The sequence below is a fragment of the Macrosteles quadrilineatus genome, unplaced genomic scaffold (genome assembly GCF_028750875.1).
Source record: "Macrosteles quadrilineatus isolate MER2022 unplaced genomic scaffold, UCM_ALF_1.0 Scaffold_3__2_contigs__length_128488019, whole genome shotgun sequence".
Lineage (NCBI taxonomy): Eukaryota > Metazoa > Arthropoda > Insecta > Hemiptera > Cicadellidae > Macrosteles > Macrosteles quadrilineatus.
This window is the reverse complement of record NW_026542596.1, coordinates 37577784-37595511: the sequence shown is the minus strand read 5'-3', so window position 1 is coordinate 37595511 and position 17728 is coordinate 37577784. Positions and strand designations below refer to the sequence as shown.

Genomic DNA, 17728 nt, shown 5'->3' with positions numbered 1-17728 from the left:
ATATCTTAACTTTGAAAACAAAACGCACTTCCATTGAAATTCCTGTTTTGTGCCTTGATAGTAGTAATTACATTTATTTTGCCTGTTTGAATAATTATTATTTATCTATTTTGTAGAAGCTGTTGCCCATTGAAAAACAGGAAGAATACAAACGTTTGAAAGCTATTTTAGAACAGAAGGAGAGGGAAAGAAGGTTGAAGAGAATTCCTAGGAAGGCAACAGAGACATCTAAATCACTTTTAAAACAGGTTCTTACGACAGAAAACAACAAACAGATTAAAGAGAATTCAAACCAAAACATCCATAGTAGGCCTAATAGTAGCCATGGGGACCTGAATTTGGATGAAAGGATATTAGAAAATTACGGCTCAAGTAACCCTAGAAATGTGAATGTTAAAGAAGACTCCATAAGCTCAGGTTTTAGTGATGCAGATGAAATAATCAGTTCTTTCCACCATGAAGAAAATATTGCAAGGAGACTAAATTCAGACAGTCATAATGTTCAGAATGAACAATTGAAGTCCTCGGATCAAAAAATGAGTTTGCCGACAGTTAACCTTATTACTGATAGAAAAATTGAGACGGATTCAAAAAATCTAGATCAGTCCCAAAGAGCCACCAACTCAGACTCAGATGAAAGCAGATCAAAGCGGTTAAGTGTAGACACAACAACAGCAGCTATGAAAGAAAAGTCAGAAAACCTAAGCGGGCAAAGAAAAATAGTTTCTTCAGTCCAGAAAAATAATGCCACAAATAGAGAAAATATATCTAGTTACGAGTTGGAAATGAACAAAGAAAATTCACCAAAAATATCTTGTGAATCTCAATCTAGTCCTACAGTAGGTAACTTTTCCACAACCGGGGATACCTCTTTCAGCCAAACTACGGCAAGCGCTTCTGGACTTTTTGGGCTGAATTCTGGAGACATAGAACCTTGTAGTAGAGTCAATAATTGTGACAATGAAAATAATGTATCGACTAAAGAAACGCTCAGTGACAAAGTGGGTGAAGTTCGAGATTTTTCTCCTGATTCTTGTAAATCCTCTGTAGAACATTTTAATAGACATCAGTTTTTGAATCCAGAAACTAGATGTGAAATACAGGTGGAGGAACAGAACGCGGAATCCAATTCAACAGAAAATATTAAAGAAACTCCTGCCCCAGAAGATTTAAAAGACTCAAGTCAATCAGACCCAAAACCATGTTCTCAGGAAGAGTTGGGAGCCAAAAAATCAGAACTGCTTAGTGAAAGGTATGTAGTAAGTTATACGTTTTAAGATAATGTTTGCATATTCTAGATAAGTTTGTAGGTGTTTGGATTTTCTTGCCAATGCACGGGAGTTGAGTTTTTTTTCAGCTTCAGTATGGTTTGTGAGAGTGTGTGCAAATATTCCGCTTGGTTTTATTAACCAAAGAGATTGAATCATTGCCAGTATTCTCAAGTTAGAAATGACTTACTTAAAAAGTCAGTGATCATCTTTAGTTTGCTTGACTAGCCAATTTGAATGGTCACATCAATACAGTAAAATAACTATTATTAAATAACAGCATTAAAACAGTGTTTTATACACAGTAATAATTGTCAATAAACTACTAATAATAAACAATTAAAATTAAATACTAATGTAAAGAACCCTCATTGTTTCTTTCATAGATTTATACAAATTAATTTCTACTCTTATATATACATTTTCAATTGCTACATTTTCAACCTACAGTAGAACCCGGGTTAACCAAAACTGTTCCAAAAATTAATACAGGGCTAAAATATAAGTAATACGTTGACAGCGAGGCCCTTTCCTCTCTCGAAAGGGGCTTTTCTATAACCCATTGTAACATTTTTGCAGCTGAAATAAAACACTGTATTATAGACATTGTTTTAAATTTATTTTTCCTACAAACTTTGGTAATACATAGGCTATTTTTAGCATTTGATGGGTTAACCGAAAAATTGGTTATCCGAAACTGCTCTCCCCCGTTTATTTTGGTTAACCAGGATTCTACTGTAGTTAAAAATGTAGCAATTGAAAATATATATTTAAAAGTAAAAATTAATTAATTAAAGAAAGGGATGGATTAAGCACCCTTATTCATGGTACATCCAAAATGGAGAAAGCACCCCTGGAACAAATAAGCCCAAAATAATTGTAATTATCATTATATTAAAACCTGTGTAGGAAATACAAGGCACATTGATATTAAATAAAACACAGTCAGGAATTACAACAAGTCTATTGTCTGAGTTAAAGTTAAAGAAATCTTGAAAAATTATGATAACCTTGTATAATTTGATATTTTCTCCAGGCAACAGACAGAATAAACTTGTCCTCGCTCTACCAATGCTCTACGAATTGAGCTCCTACTTTATTAATCACTCTTACCTCAACCTTAGGCTTCTTATTTTTTTAAATCATAGTTTTTCAATACATTTTTACTAATGGGCTTTTGAAGAGGTTAAAATAAAATGATTTTATGTCAAAGATTTGGATTGCTGGACGACCTGTCGGAGATGACCGAGTCACTGGATGATCTGGACAGTCAACAGCGCAGGTTGGAGCAAGCGGTTGTAGACATTAGCGAGCTGCGCAATGCACTGCGTGCCGCAGAAGACTCTCTGCATAAACAGCTGTTGGTGGCTAAAGATAGCGAGCAGAGACTCCGTGATACACATTCTGCTGTCAATGTGAGGTGTTCGAACATCATACAGCTGGAGACTACGCTTCACCGTGCTTCTTTTGAGTGAGTGACAACTGTTGTGAGTTACAAGGGCCGTTTGGAAAGTAACCTCTGGCCAGTTGTGTAAAAACATTAATGTAAATAAAACACTGTGTTTAATACATCTTAAAGTTCCTTCTTTATTAAAAAGGTTTGAATACATGCTTTTGCAATTTGAATAGATTGCCTAATAGCATGTATTTAAACCTTTTTCAATATTAAATGGGAATCCGGAGGCTAACATCTACAATGAAATTACATCTTGACTTTATTCTTCTACATAATTATCATACACATTTCAGTACTTATGGAAGCCTTTTACAAGCTTAAAAGTTCTGTTCAGAAAATCTCCTGCCTGTGCCTTTGAGCCATTGCTCACACTTTTAAGTCAAATCAAATTAGATACTTTATTGTCATTAATAACAAACGTGGAAAAGACATAGTCATCATACAAAATATTTAATAGGGTTACACTTTAAGGCCCGTTCACACTTGGCGACTAACTCGCCGCGACTTAGTTGCTGCTACTATTAGTCGCATCTACTACTCACCAGCAAAATATACTCTTGAGTCATGGCGAGTTGTAGCGGCTGCTTCAGATTGGTTGTGTTTACTGTGCTGAGAAAATTGTCATCTGTGGGATTAAGAATGGAGGATTAGAGTCGTCTGTGTTAAATAAAATTATGAAAATAAAGAACCGTCTAATTCATAAAATACAATGATCTAGGGCCTGGAAAATTTACATTTAAAATGCATTCTCCTTGAATAAACATATTCTTTGTCTTCTATTTATTCATTGAGCTATTATGTATTTTCTTTTGTTATTATCTCTTCTGTATTTTTATCAAACTCAGGTTAAGAGGTAGAAAGGTCGTTTGGCTCTAACTTTGTGCGAATAAACTATTTTTATGTCGTTCCATTTTATTTAAATACAATAAAGTCATATTATCGGGCCGATTGTAATGAAAAGATGTGATGGACGAATCGGAACTCAGGAGTGTGAAAGACCTTGATTGGTCCCAAGGTCCTTTCGCAGAATTATTATCCTAGAGTCCTGGCTTCTGCTCTCTTGGCAGCTCACCAGTTAAGTTAGATGTAATTAATAATATAAATTATTTAAGTGCATTTCTTGAAAATACTCAATAAAGGCAGCCTAAACTTGGCTATAAATCAAAACTCTGAAGAAGCCGTTTGTAATGTTTTCTTGTATTTTTACTTTTCCACAAATCTTTATAAAAATTATACTTTTCTTAATCATGTGCAAATCTACACAGATTAAACTTTCCTACAACCCATTCATTAATAATCTCGGTCCAGTAGGACTGTAAATTTAGTTGTACAAAGATTTTCAAAACTGAATTATTATAAGAGTAGAACATTGATTTGAACAACAGTTATTTCCAAAATGGCATCTATGATGTTTATTTTATGGCTAAAACATTTACTCGGTGGCAAGTGCTAGTTGCCACTACTTTCTGTTCTCACTTAACGATTAGTAGCCGCTGCTCTAGTCGCAGCGAGTAAAATTGCCAAGTGTGAACAAACCTTAACCCAGTCAAGATTAGATCAATAAGCCTAAAACACAAATCACATAACCACACACATAGGGGGGTGGGCCTTATATCACAAACATCAAAAGGAAAACATTTAAAAGTATAAAAAGTGAATTCAAACAAGTACATATAAGTTCTTTGTAATCAGAGAACGACTGGTGTTTCATATGACCCCATGATATACTCTCAGCCACGTCATATTATACTAGAAGAAATGGGAGCGACTGGTTAGCATATAGGGTTTTGTATGACCCTTTAGATGAACCCTTTCACAAATTTCTTCCTCAGTTATCACATTTGGTACTTTCAAAATTTCTGATGAATAGCTGCAGCCAAAAACTGGTAATTTTGATGTTAAAAATCTTATAACGGCTTACACTTTACTCTTGGTGGAGGATTTGGACAGCAACTGATCTGCTGCTTAAGTTTGTAGCCGATTGGCCATGCCACTATTCTCTCCATAGGGTTATCTGTCAAACGGAGGTTACTTTCAGAACGGTCCTCGTACATGATGTGAATATATATAACAGTAACTGTTGTCATATTGGAGGAATGGAAATAATATGTTAAAACCAAATTTTAAAAGTGGTGTTTTATTATTTAAACAGTGCTCATCTAGTATGTTAGTAGGTCTTTTAGAAGTAACCTATATTGTGATTAGCTTAAGAGAGGATTAATTAGTTTTGCTACATCCATACAGTTAATTTTTTTCATTACTTATCCCTCTCTTTTGTAGTAGGCACAAAACTCCATATAAAACTGGCGTATTCCTCAGAGCTCATTATGAGCGTGAAGAAGATTTAAGCTTTTGATAAAGTTATACTTCTTAAAAAAAATATTTTATAACTAATAGCCTATAAATAATTTTGCGTTATTTAATAATGAATAGTATATTTCGTATCTAGTGCCGAAAATGAGGCTGTGCCGGCTCGAGATCATTTTTAAGTTTGAGACGATGTCGAGAACTTAAAACGATATAGAGCTGCAAAACCATTTGGCCCATGGTACGAACGCTATCTTTCACCACACTACACCCTCTTACCACTATTCACCACAATAATGATGCACATTAATAGTCAACACTACTACAAATTAATGGTTATGTGAAATATTTTGAGAAATCAGCAAAAACAATAATAAATACTAAATAGTTGCCTAGGTAGCGGCATAGACTAACAAACACGAGTAGTTCCATGTCTACTTCTGTACACCATTGTAAATTTTGAAGCTCGTTTTTCGTGTCTAGTTCATGTCTGGTGACACTGGTGGTAAAGTTATTGTTTGTGATTACGTCGTTTTATTTGGTTAAACGGGGTTTTAAATTACTGAAATAACAAAACAACTAATTGTAAACAAAACACGACCTCTACAGTGCATCGGACGGAACTAACGATAAAATTGGCTTCAGCTGTTCCATGACAATGGAAAATCTACTAAGAACGTATGTTTTATCTATGGTAGCGGTTACAATAAAACAAGTCTATTGCAATGCATATTGATACTGCTTGTGTATTTTTAATAGATACATTAATGACTTGACTTACTTGACTTAGTTCCTGTATTCCCTTGGGGGACATAGGGCCGCAAAAAAGCTCTCCACTGTACACAGTTCTGGGCCAGCTGCTTTACTTCTCTCCAGTTCTTGCCTTACTCCTCTATCTCTATCTCGATGGAACTCCTCCAAGTTATCTTTGGTCTTCCCCGTTTTCTGCTTCCTTGGGGGTTCCACTCTAATCCTTGTTTGCTGATGTTATCATTTGGTCATCTTAGAGTGTACGACCCATCCAGCAAACTTCCTTTTCTTGATAACTTCACCAATGGGGCTTTCATGCGTTCTTCTCATAAGCTCTTCGTTTTTTACTCTTTGTGGCCAATGGATGTTGAAAATTTTGCGGAGACATTTGTTTATTAAGATCTACAACTTGCTGGTGACTTTCCATGTCTGGCGAACATACAAGAGAACGGATTTAACATTTGATTCAAATATTCTTAGCTTGGTATTTCTTTGTATCTGGTTTGATCGCCAAACTGGTGTTAGTTGTGCAAATACCCCTTTGGCCTTCCTAATCCTACACCCCCCATCTTTGACACAGTGCTTCCAAGGTATTGAATTTGGTCCACCTGCTTAATTGCCTTATGGCCCACTTCCAGGGAATTATTGTTCCTTGCATTGATTCTCATTTCTTTAGTTTTTTCAAAGTTTATTTTGAGGCCGACCTTCCTTCCATTGGTGTTAAGCTCCTCAAGACTTTCTTTCATATCTTTTAGTGCATGAGATATCAAGCACAAATCATCGTCAAAATCAATATCCTCTAACCTGTCTGTTAGACCCCACTGCAAGCCTCTCTGCCTACTCGTTGTTTTCCTCATTACTTTGTCTAGAACCATGAGGAAAATTATTGGTGACAGTAAGCAGCCTTGTTTAACTCCTGTTCCAATTTCAAATGGCTCCGATAGTTTTCCTTTATGGATTACTTGGCATCTGTAGTTCTCGTAGAATTCTCTGATGAGGTTGATGATTTTTGTCGGCACTCCGAACTCATGCAGTGCTTTCCAAATAGAATCCCTGTTAATAGAGTCGAAGGCCTTTTCAAAATCCACGAAGGCCAAATAGACCGATGACTGGTATTCTGAGCATTGCTCAACACTGATTCTTAGGGTGTTGATCATGTTGATACAGGAATGGTCCTTCCTGAAGCCTACTTGTTCTCTACTAAGTTGTGTGTCTATTACATTCTATTTAATATGATTCTAGTAAAGACTGTACTAGCAACAGTCTTAACAAAGCAGGGTAATGCCTCTCCAGTTAGAACATTGTGAGGTATCTCCTTTGGGATTTTGATTAGCATTCCTTTTTCCAGTCATCCGCTATTGTTTCCTTCTCCCATATTTCTTTAAATAATTCCAGGAGTATTTCTGCTGTCAAGTTAGCATTCAATTTAAGCATCTCTGGGGTTATGCTGTCTACACCGGGTGCTTTGCCATTCTTCAAGTCTTTGAGTGCTGCTAATATTTCTACTCTTGTGGGTTTAGCTGTGTTTATTCTAGGGTCTTCCGCATGCATTAATAATGCTTTAACTAAATAAGCAAACAGTTGGTTTTTGGCCCTAGGGATGTAAAAACCTGCTCGGTCCCCAATTGACGATGACAGATTACATGACAGCAATACGTAGCTTTCGGCCTCCAATAAACGCCTAAAAACATTGTAGTGTGGTGAAAATATTTTTGTTGCATACAACATCAACTTTTGTTGATCCCAGTCTTTATATTTTAAAATTCTCTGGTTAACTTAATGTAAAAACTGTCATGTCAATGACTACTTCCTTAGTTTTGAATGTATTTCATCAGGTAAACTCATTCATTTGTGTTATTCTATTTCAGAATCCCCACAACAGCTCAGAAATTGATGATCAAGAAAGTCAAACAAGTGAAGGAGAAAATGGACAAAGTAAGAGAAGGGCGAAGTATAATAAAGTCCTTAATTCACAATCCAGACATAACCAAAGAAGAATTGACAGAAATGCATGCTAACCTGTTAGAGAAAAATTCTGGAAATTCGGAACCAGATGTTGAAGATTGCAACATTTTGTGGCTACAGGATCCAAACGAATTTATGCTGGACGATTTGCCTTTGCATGAAAGTTATAGCTGTGATACTGAGATTCAAGAAACAAATGTTTGTTCTAATGTTCTCGTAGAAGGTCAAGTATTGCATCATCTGAAGGTCAAAAGGAACTGTCAAAAGGAAAGAAATGTTTCAGGCATGGTTGATTGTACCGCTTCAGAGCTAATTCCTGTAAATACTGTTACAAGCGAGGACACTGTGCGTTTTAAAACCTGTGATACTTCAAGAAAATACAATTCAGAAAACAGTGCTACAACATTTGATGTTTCAATTTCTTCTGAATCCAGCCAGCTACAGTCACAAAGTTCTTTGCAATCAATAATAATAAGTAAACATGCAGAAGATTCAGGTAGAAAATCAAAAGAATGTACAAAAGAAGAGCTTACCACTGAACGTTGTGCAAAATCTTTTGATTCCGAAGTCACTGAAGAAACGGTGAAAATACAAAATTTAGTGAAAAATAATAACACATGTAATAAAATCAAAGTCTGTGATAAAACTAGGAACATTCCATCGAATGAAAGTGGCTCCGGAAACTCTGGACAAAGGTGCCATTCTAATGATTCTGGATCATCTAAATCAAAGCTCAAGTACAAATCCATTCTTCAGTTCAGGCATCTGGGTTCCAGGTAATTTTCACTTTTTATTTAAATTTTGTTCCATCTTAAATAGGGGTTTTCATTATTTAAGTTCTTTAGAAAATTTAAATGGACACTAGAACCAGCTAAAGTGGTTAAGTTTTTTTTATATTTATTTTTATTTTTTTAGATCAAATGTTTATCTCGTTCCTTATGAAAGATTTTAAAAAATATATTTACTATAAGTGTTCTTTTTAAAATTTTCAAAAATTTACTATTTTTTCATAGAAAATTAGTACCGTCTAATTAAATATTTTTATAAAAACTTGTGGGGATGAAAAAATCTAAATCCTTCTGGAAGGAACTAGTATGCTATGTACTAAATATGTGTTAACAATTTGGATACTCTTAGTCTAAAGATGGGTGAGAAAAGTATTATCAAAGTTATGAAAAACTAACGTTTGTAGCGAATGATGATTAAAAGTAGAAGTCGTGCTAACCCACTGGCACTCAAATACTTCATTGTTGAAGCAGACTTAGGAGCGCTAGTGTTGTCGTGTGCTTGCTTATAACTACAAACAAAGCCAGTCAGCCGATGTTGGCATGGTAGCTCAGTAGGCTAAGGCATTGCACTGACTAGTGTAGCGCAGAGGCCTTTCTACATGCGCGGGATCGATTACTGTACGTGTGCAATCCTGACTTTAAGCTCAATAATGTGTGGCTTAGCAGGCGGGAGAAGCCCACCTTAAAAAAAACACGTCCAGCTTAAGTGGAAGTTGACGGCATTATTGAGTTTAATAGAGACTAGGTGAAACCCGTCGAAATCAACAGTTACTTTCAAGGCTTACGCTAATTCATATAACTGTGATAAATTGAATGAAATTATACATATTTTGAGCATTTAGCATTGTTTAAAGAGTAATAAATGTAAAAACAATAATGATATTAAATTGCGTTAGCTACCAAATATGGTTGATCATTCAATGAATAAAATATTTCTCATACTGTACGTCATCGGAGTTATTATTAGTATAGTATGTTATGTGGTATCTCTATGTTATGTGGTATCTCATCCTTTGGAAACCCCGTTAAATAGTATTAAAACTGTATTGGTGGATCTTTTGTAGTTAAACACTTTCACTTTCATCAGTGTAATGCACAGGGTGTCTAGTAGTCGGGAAAGTCGGGAATTAGTATTGAATTTCAAAATGGTCTTGAAAAGTCGGGATTTAGTCTTAAATTTGATTTCAAAGTCGAGAATTTTCATGATTTTGCCGCGATCAACGTCTTGCGTTTACGTAACCGCAAAACCAATGATGATGATGTCTACACGGCCTCGGGAAATGTTCACGATTTTGCAGCGATAGTGGACGACGACGATGACGTTTCTGAAACTACGAGAGACGATGATGACGTTTCTGTGACAGCGGGGGACGATGACGTTACCGTGACCGCGGGAGACGACGATAACGTTTCCGTGACCACGAGAGACGACGATGACATTTCTGTGACAGCAGGAGATGACAATGACGTTTCTGTGGCCGCGGGAGATGACGTTGATGTTTACACGGGCGAGGGAAATGACGTTTCCATGACCGTGGTAGTCAATGATGATGTCTACACGGCCGCAAGAAATTTTCATGATTTTGCAGCGATCACGGACGACGACGATATCTGCTCGACCGCGGGAAATGTTCATGATTTTGTCGCGATCGCGGATGACGACAATGACGTTTCCGTGACCGCGGGAGATGACGATGACGTTTCCGTGACCGCAGGAGATGACGTTTCCGTGACCGCGGGAGACGACGAAGATGTCTACACGGCCGCGGCTTATGTTCATGATTTTGCCGCAATCGTGGACGATCACGTTTCTGTAACCGCTGCAGTCAATGATGATGTCTAAATGTATGGTACGTGGAAGATTTCATGATAAAAAAACCAAATTTGCTAGTTGGAATTTTTTATTGCTGCATTATTTCTTTACTTGAAAACACAACATTATCATAATACTACTTTATGACAAAGACAGGGGTTGTTGTAGTATTATTTAGAAAATTTGGTTAAGCTATAAAAATTGGAATCGGTATCAAGAATTGATAATCGATACATTTTGGTATTAACACCCACTAATTGTTGAAAAAACTAGTCTTGAAAAATCTGGAATTAGTTTTGAAAAGTCTGGAATTAGTCTTGAATTTTGTAATGGAAATAAACTAGACACCCTGAATGCAGATTAATCTAGGCCTATGATTTTATTTGAAAAAAATATCTGTTGGGAAGGACACATTCTAACTTCAAAAGGAGGTATATCCATTAGAGTGTAAGTTTCTTTATAACCTTATTGTCATGACAGTAGCTGCTAAAATAGTACTCATTGGACCATTTTTACAGCCAAAATGTTGTGTTATTTTTAATAATGTTACCAACCCAGTGGGCCACGGTCCGTAATATAGGCCACTGCAAATAATTTGTCAAGATAGGTACCGTTTTAGGCAAGGTTTCTGTGTTTGGATGTTATTAGACACGGTAAGAGCACAATAACATCCAAACACAGAAACCTTGCCTAAAACGGTACCTATCTTGACAAATTATTTGCAGTGGCCTATATTACGGACCGTGGCCCACTGGGTTGGTAACATTATTAAAAATAACACAACATTTTGGCTGTAAAAATGGTCCAATGAGTACTATTTTAGCAGCTACTGTCATGACAATAAGGTTATAAAGAAACTTACACTCTAATGGATATACCTCCTTTTGAAGTTAGAATGTGTCCTTCCCAACAGATATTTTTTTCAAATAAAATCATAGGCCTAGATTAATCTGCATTCAGGGTGTCTAGTTTATTTCCATTACAAAATTCAAGACTAATTCCAGACTTTTCAAAACTAATTCCAGATTTTTCAAGACTAGTTTTTTCAACAATTAGTGGGTGTTAATACCAAAATGTATCGATTATCAATTCTTGATACCGATTCCAATTTTTATAGCTTAACCAAATTTTCTAAATAATACTACAACAACCCCTGTCTTTGTCATAAAGTAGTATTATGATAATGTTGTGTTTTCAAGTAAAGAAATAATGCAGCAATAAAAAATTCCAACTAGCAAATTTGGTTTTTTTATCATGAAATCTTCCACGTACCATACATTTAGACATCATCATTGACTGCAGCGGTTACAGAAACGTGATCGTCCACGATTGCGGCAAAATCATGAACATAAGCCGCGGCCGTGTAGACATCTTCGTCGTCTCCCGCGGTCACGGAAACGTCATCTCCTGCGGTCACGGAAACGTCATCGTCATCTCCCGCGGTCACGGAAACGTCATTGTCGTCATCCGCGATCGCGACAAAATCATGAACATTTCCCGCGGTCGAGCAGATATCGTCGTCGTCCGTGATCGCTGCAAAATCATGAAAATTTCTTGCGGCCGTGTAGACATCATCATTGACTACCACGGTCATGGAAACGTCATTTCCCTCGCCCGTGTAAACATCAACGTCATCTCCCGCGGCCACAGAAACGTCATTGTCATCTCCTGCTGTCACAGAAATGTCATCGTCGTCTCTCGTGGTCACGGAAACGTTATCGTCGTCTCCCGCGGTCACGGTAACGTCATCGTCCCCCGCTGTCACAGAAACGTCATCATCGTCTCTCGTAGTTTCAGAAACGTCATCGTCGTCGTCCACTATCGCTGCAAAATCGTGAACATTTCCCGAGGCCGTGTAGACATCATCATCATTGGTTTTGCGGTTACGTAAACGCAAGACGTTGATCGCGGCAAAATCATGAAAATTCTCGACTTTGAAATCAAATTTAAGACTAAATCCCGACTTTTCAAGACCATTTTGAAATTCAATACTAATTCCCGACTTTCCCGACTACTAGACACCCTGTGCATTACACTGATGAAAGTGAAAGTGTTTAACTACAAAAGATCCACCAATACAGTTTTAATACTATTTAACGGGGTTTCCAAAGGATGAGATACCACATAACATAGAGATACCACATAACATACTATACTAATAATAACTCCGATGACGTACAGTATGAGAAATATTTTATTCATTGAATGATCAACCATATTTGGTAGCTAACGCAATTTAATATCATTATTGTTTTTACATTTATTACTCTTTAAACAATGCTAAATGCTCAAAATATGTATAATTTCATTCAATTTATCACAGTTATATGAATTAGCGTAAGCCTTGAAAGTAACTGTTGATTTCGACGGGTTTCACCTAGTCTCTATTAAACTCAATAATGCCGTCAACTTCCACTTAAGCTGGACGTGTTTTTTTTAAGGTGGGCTTCTCCCGCCTGCTAAGCCACACATTATTGAGCTTAAAGTCAGGATTGCACACGTACAGTAATCGATCCCGCGCATGTAGAAAGGCCTCTGCGCTACACTAGTCAGTGCAATGCCTTAGCCTACTGAGCTACCATGCCAACATCGGCTGACTGGCTTTGTTTGTAGTTATAAGCAAGCACACGACAACACTAGCGCTCCTAAGTCTGCTTCAACAATGAAGTATTTGAGTGCCAGTGGGTTAGCACGACTTCTACTTTTAATCATCATTCGCTACAAACGTTAGTTTTTCATAACTTTGATAATACTTTTCTCACCCATCTTTAGACTAAGAGTATCCAAATTGTTAACACATATTTAGTACATAGCATACTAGTTCCTTCCAGAAGGATTTAGATTTTTTCATCCCCACAAGTTTTTATAAAAATATTTAATTAGACGGTACTAATTTTCTATGAAAAAATAGTAAATTTTTGAAAATTTTAAAAAGAACACTTATAGTAAATATATTTTTTAAAATCTTTCATAAGGAACGAGATAAACATTTGATCTAAAAAAATAAAAATAAATATAAAAAAAACTTAACCACTTTAGCTGGTTCTAGTGTCCATTTAAATTTTCTAAAGAACTTAAATAATGAAAACCCCTATTTAAGATGGAACAAAATTTAAATAAAAAGTGAAAATTACCTGGAACCCAGATGCCTGAACTGAAGAATGGATTTGTACTTGAGCTTTGATTTAGATGATCCAGAATCATTAGAATGGCACCTTTGTCCAGAGTTTCCGGAGCCACTTTCATTCGATGGAATGTTCCTAGTTTTATCACAGACTTTGATTTTATTACATGTGTTATTATTTTTCACTAAATTTTGTATTTTCACCGTTTCTTCAGTGACTTCGGAATCAAAAGATTTTGCACAACGTTCAGTGGTAAGCTCTTCTTTTGTACATTCTTTTGATTTTCTACCTGAATCTTCTGCATGTTTACTTATTATTATTGATTGCAAAGAACTTCTGCAGATGAATTATCCGTTGGAGAAATATAAGCCGAATAAGATTGGGTAAGTTGCATGGATTTATTTTAGGCTGCTGCTCAGTGCACTTTAAGAATATCTATTTTAGAGATAAATTAAATGGTTTTTGTTGCTGAGTAGCGCTAGTGCGCAACATGCACTTAACATGCACAACCCTTTTCATAAGTCTAATAACATTCAAAGGCTCTTTAAAATTCTGCAGTAGATTGCAGTTTTCCAGCTTAATGACTTTCAAAATCAGGTGCATATTTCTACAATTCAGTAACTCCCAATAAATGTGTGTAGTTTAAAATACAATTTAAATATTAACAGCTCTTTCATTAAAAAGTAGTGTGAAATTAATCATATGATGATAATGTAAACAAGTCTGGGAAGGGAACTTTAAAGGCTTATGGGACAGATCCCTAAGGGAATTTACTTAGTTTTTCTTTTGATTTCTCATCTGCAGACCGAGGTCTTTCTTTAGACACCTCTACAGAGTTCCTACGCCCAGCTGTCCTCTTAAATTAGTGGAGACAAAGTTTCCATAAGTATTTAGATTCCCCAATGTTAATCTTATGGGAGAAAACCCAACTTTGATGGAAGATCCAGCCGAGTCATTCCACGTCAAATCACCCGGGTCATGAAACCCAACATCTCAGAATTTGATGAAACTTTGTGAAAATGTTCATTCCTATGCCCTAAGTAAAAATACCAAATATTTTGAAGATACTGCTGATACTTTTTTTATATGAATTTTTTTCAGAAATGCCGTTTTGACCATTTCAGGCCTCGGAATCGACAACCAAATGTAGCATGGGTGACCAAAAAATTTAATTATTCGCAAACCATTTAAGATAACACTTTAAAATTTTTAAGGCAAGTTTCATATGTCTTGAACATACAAAAAAAATATATAGGTCACTCTAGAGTATAATACAAATTTATTAAAATTATTATATATTTAAATTTAATTTTTTCAAATTTGACCGACATGGATTGTGAAAAACGGCTATAACTTTTTTCTCCAACCAGCTAGAACAATTATTGTTTTTGCAGAATTTTCCTTAAACTATGACCTGTTTGAAAATATAAAGATGTTAGTGGTTTTTCTATGTACAGATATTGTAAAAAAGTAGTTTTATTAAAATATTAATTAACGCTAAAAATTTAGTAACATATATCTTGTATCTTAAAAAAAAATACTTACAAGAGTTTTTAGTTATGAAAGCTTAATTTACCTAAGTCCTGTAGTTCTTTGACAATATTAAATTACATTTTTGAAGATTATTTGATATTTCCTTAAACAAATTTAAAGCTAAAAGCTTTTGAGCGGTATACTACCTTGAAATGGTTGTAAGTTGTAACAAAATAGTTCGATGATCCTTTATTATTGGCTTATTTACAACTTGAGTAAATTTTATGACATAAGAGATTACACACATGACATAGTTATTTTGATTTGGGAGAATTTTGAAGTCCTTCCTGACTAGTAGCCATTTGTTCAGGTTTGATTCGGCCAGCTCTAAATCCATGGTTGTAAAGCTGATTTGCCTTTACAGCTCAATGAAGGCTTGCTTTTCGATGTGTGCGTTTTATGGTACCACCAAAACCATCTCAGGTTGACTTACCACTGCTCGTGGCATAAAAGGAGTGCTTAGCATAAATCCCAAAATCATTTTCATGCTCAAAAATATTTTTAAGTTTTTCCTGTTTTTATATTGCTCGGCACATCTATCAGTACAATGTGCACCTTTGTGACTGATGGAAAACTGTAAAACTGGGATTTTGCCTTTGGTACCTTGCTCTTGTGAGGAATACTTCAGATGAAGATGAAGACACTGAACTAGTATTCATGCACCCATATGGTCCTAGTAAATAATTTTACTGGCCAAAAAGAGAAGATTCCTGTTTTATCCCCTTTGTAATATTGTATGTTCAGTTGGTGCTCCACCAACAAGTTTTACAGGTTAGAACTTATTACCTACCATAGTAATCCACTAAGGAGGATAAAAATAGATCCTTAGTCTATGTTACCTATTACTTTACAACTAAGGATTTAGAGCTGGCTGAATCAAACCTGAACCAATGGCATACTAGTCAGGAAGGACAACCATTTGAGTAAATTTTATGACATGCATAGTTATTTTGATTTGGCAGAACTTTGAAGTTATAACCAAATTTTGAAGTTTGAGTTTCGAAGTTTGTAACTAAAGGTTTAAAATCACTGTTTTATTAGTGATAACTTGTATCGTGATGTCTCTTTTGTTAGTGCCGTCCAAAGAAAAATGATGAAATGGCTGATAGACAGTTTTCCATCAGTCACAAAGGTGCACTATTTTATGGATGGATGTGCCGGGCAATATAAAAACAGGAAAAAACTTTAAAATAACTATGTCATGTGTGTTATCTCTCATGTCATAAAATTTACTCAAGCTGTAAATTAGCCAATAATAAAGCAACATTCAACTATTTTGTTACAACCATTTCAAGGTAGTATACCGCTCAAAAGCTTTTAGCTTTAAATTTGTTTAAGGAAATATCAAATAATCTTCAAAAAAGTAATTTAATATTGTCAATGAACTACAGGACTTAGGTAAATTAAGCTTTCATAACTAAAAACTCTTGTAAGTATTTTTTTTTTAAGATACAAGATATATGTTACTAAATTTTTAGCGTTAATTAATATTTTAATAAAACTATTTTTTTACAATATCTGTACATAGAAAAACCACTAACATCTTTATATTTTCAAACAGGTCATAGTTTAAGGAAAATTCTGCAAAAACAATAATTGTTCTAGCTGGTTGGAGAAAAAAGTTATAGCCGTTTTTCACAATCCATGTCGGTCAAATTTGAAAAAATTAAATTTAAATATATAATAATTTTAATAAATTTGTATTATACTCTAGAGTGAAGTATACACAGTTATTTTTATGTTTAAGACATATGAAACTTGTCATAAAAATTTGAAAGTGTTATCTTAAACGGTTTGCGAATAATTAAATTTTTTGGTCACCCAGGCCACATTTGGTTGTCGATTCCGAGGCCCAAAATGGTCAAAACGGAGTATCGGAAAAAAATTTGTATAAAAAAAGTATCAGCAGTATCTTTGTAATTTTTTGTATTTTTACTTAGGGCATAGGAATGAACATTTTCACAAAGTTTCATCAAATTCTGAGATGGTGGGTTTCATAACCTAAATTTTTTGGGTGATTTGAAGTGGAATGACTCAGCCTGAACTAATAAATATTTCAAAAAAATACACACTTTGCAAAACTGCAGATCAGGGCCATTATTTTGACACTTTAATCATCAAAATCGGTCCAAAAATGAGGGAGGAGTTCTGTTCACAAAAATCGGCTTAGCGTATTATACAGTACACTCCCTCTTATCCGGACTCCTCGGGACCGAGGCCAGTCCGGATAACGGGTTTTCCGGTTAAACCGACGTCCCCAAAAACTCTTTAAAACGGACCGTTTACTGTGATATTCAACTTAAATTTAAGCATTGTATTTGGACACGAGATCACTGGTCTCGAATCTTTCCCACGAGAACTGAGGTTTCAGTATCGCCCACTTACTGCCGATCTAGTCCGGTTAAACCAATATGCTGATAAAAATTGTCTGGTTAAAGAGATGTCATTTCCGCTGAGTGTAGTCCGGTTAAAAGGTATCCGGATAAGGGGGATTCTACTGTATACAGTAGAACCTCTTTAATCCGAACCCCAGTAATCCGTACATCCACTAATCCGAACACCTCATTGCTGCACTCTATACACAATACAGTAGTTTTATATTGTATACTGTATTTAATGTACAGTACTGTTTATTTACTGTTTACTACTGTATTAAATAAATACTGTATTTTACTTTTCAGCAGCATTTTTTAACTTTTCCCGTAGCAATTACGATCTATTTT

General features: G+C 35.4%; 1 protein-coding gene across 4 annotated transcripts in view; it reads left to right on the top strand.

Annotated features, from left to right (window-relative positions):
* The window catches only part of LOC128988355 (uncharacterized), a 45471-nt gene that overhangs the window by 13048 nt on the left and 14695 nt on the right, over nt 1–17728 (top strand). For all 4 annotated transcript variants that reach the window (XR_008490366.1, XR_008490365.1, XR_008490364.1 and 1 more), the window contains exons 3-5: nt 117–1252; nt 2482–2739; nt 7650–8522. Coding sequence is in view for 1 of the 4 variants with exons in the window: in XM_054409579.1 (XP_054265554.1) it covers nt 117–1252; nt 2482–2739; nt 7650–8522 (2267 nt within the window). In the remaining 3 variants the exon portion in view is untranslated. The remainder of the gene's footprint in view (nt 1–116; nt 1253–2481; nt 2740–7649; nt 8523–17728) is intronic.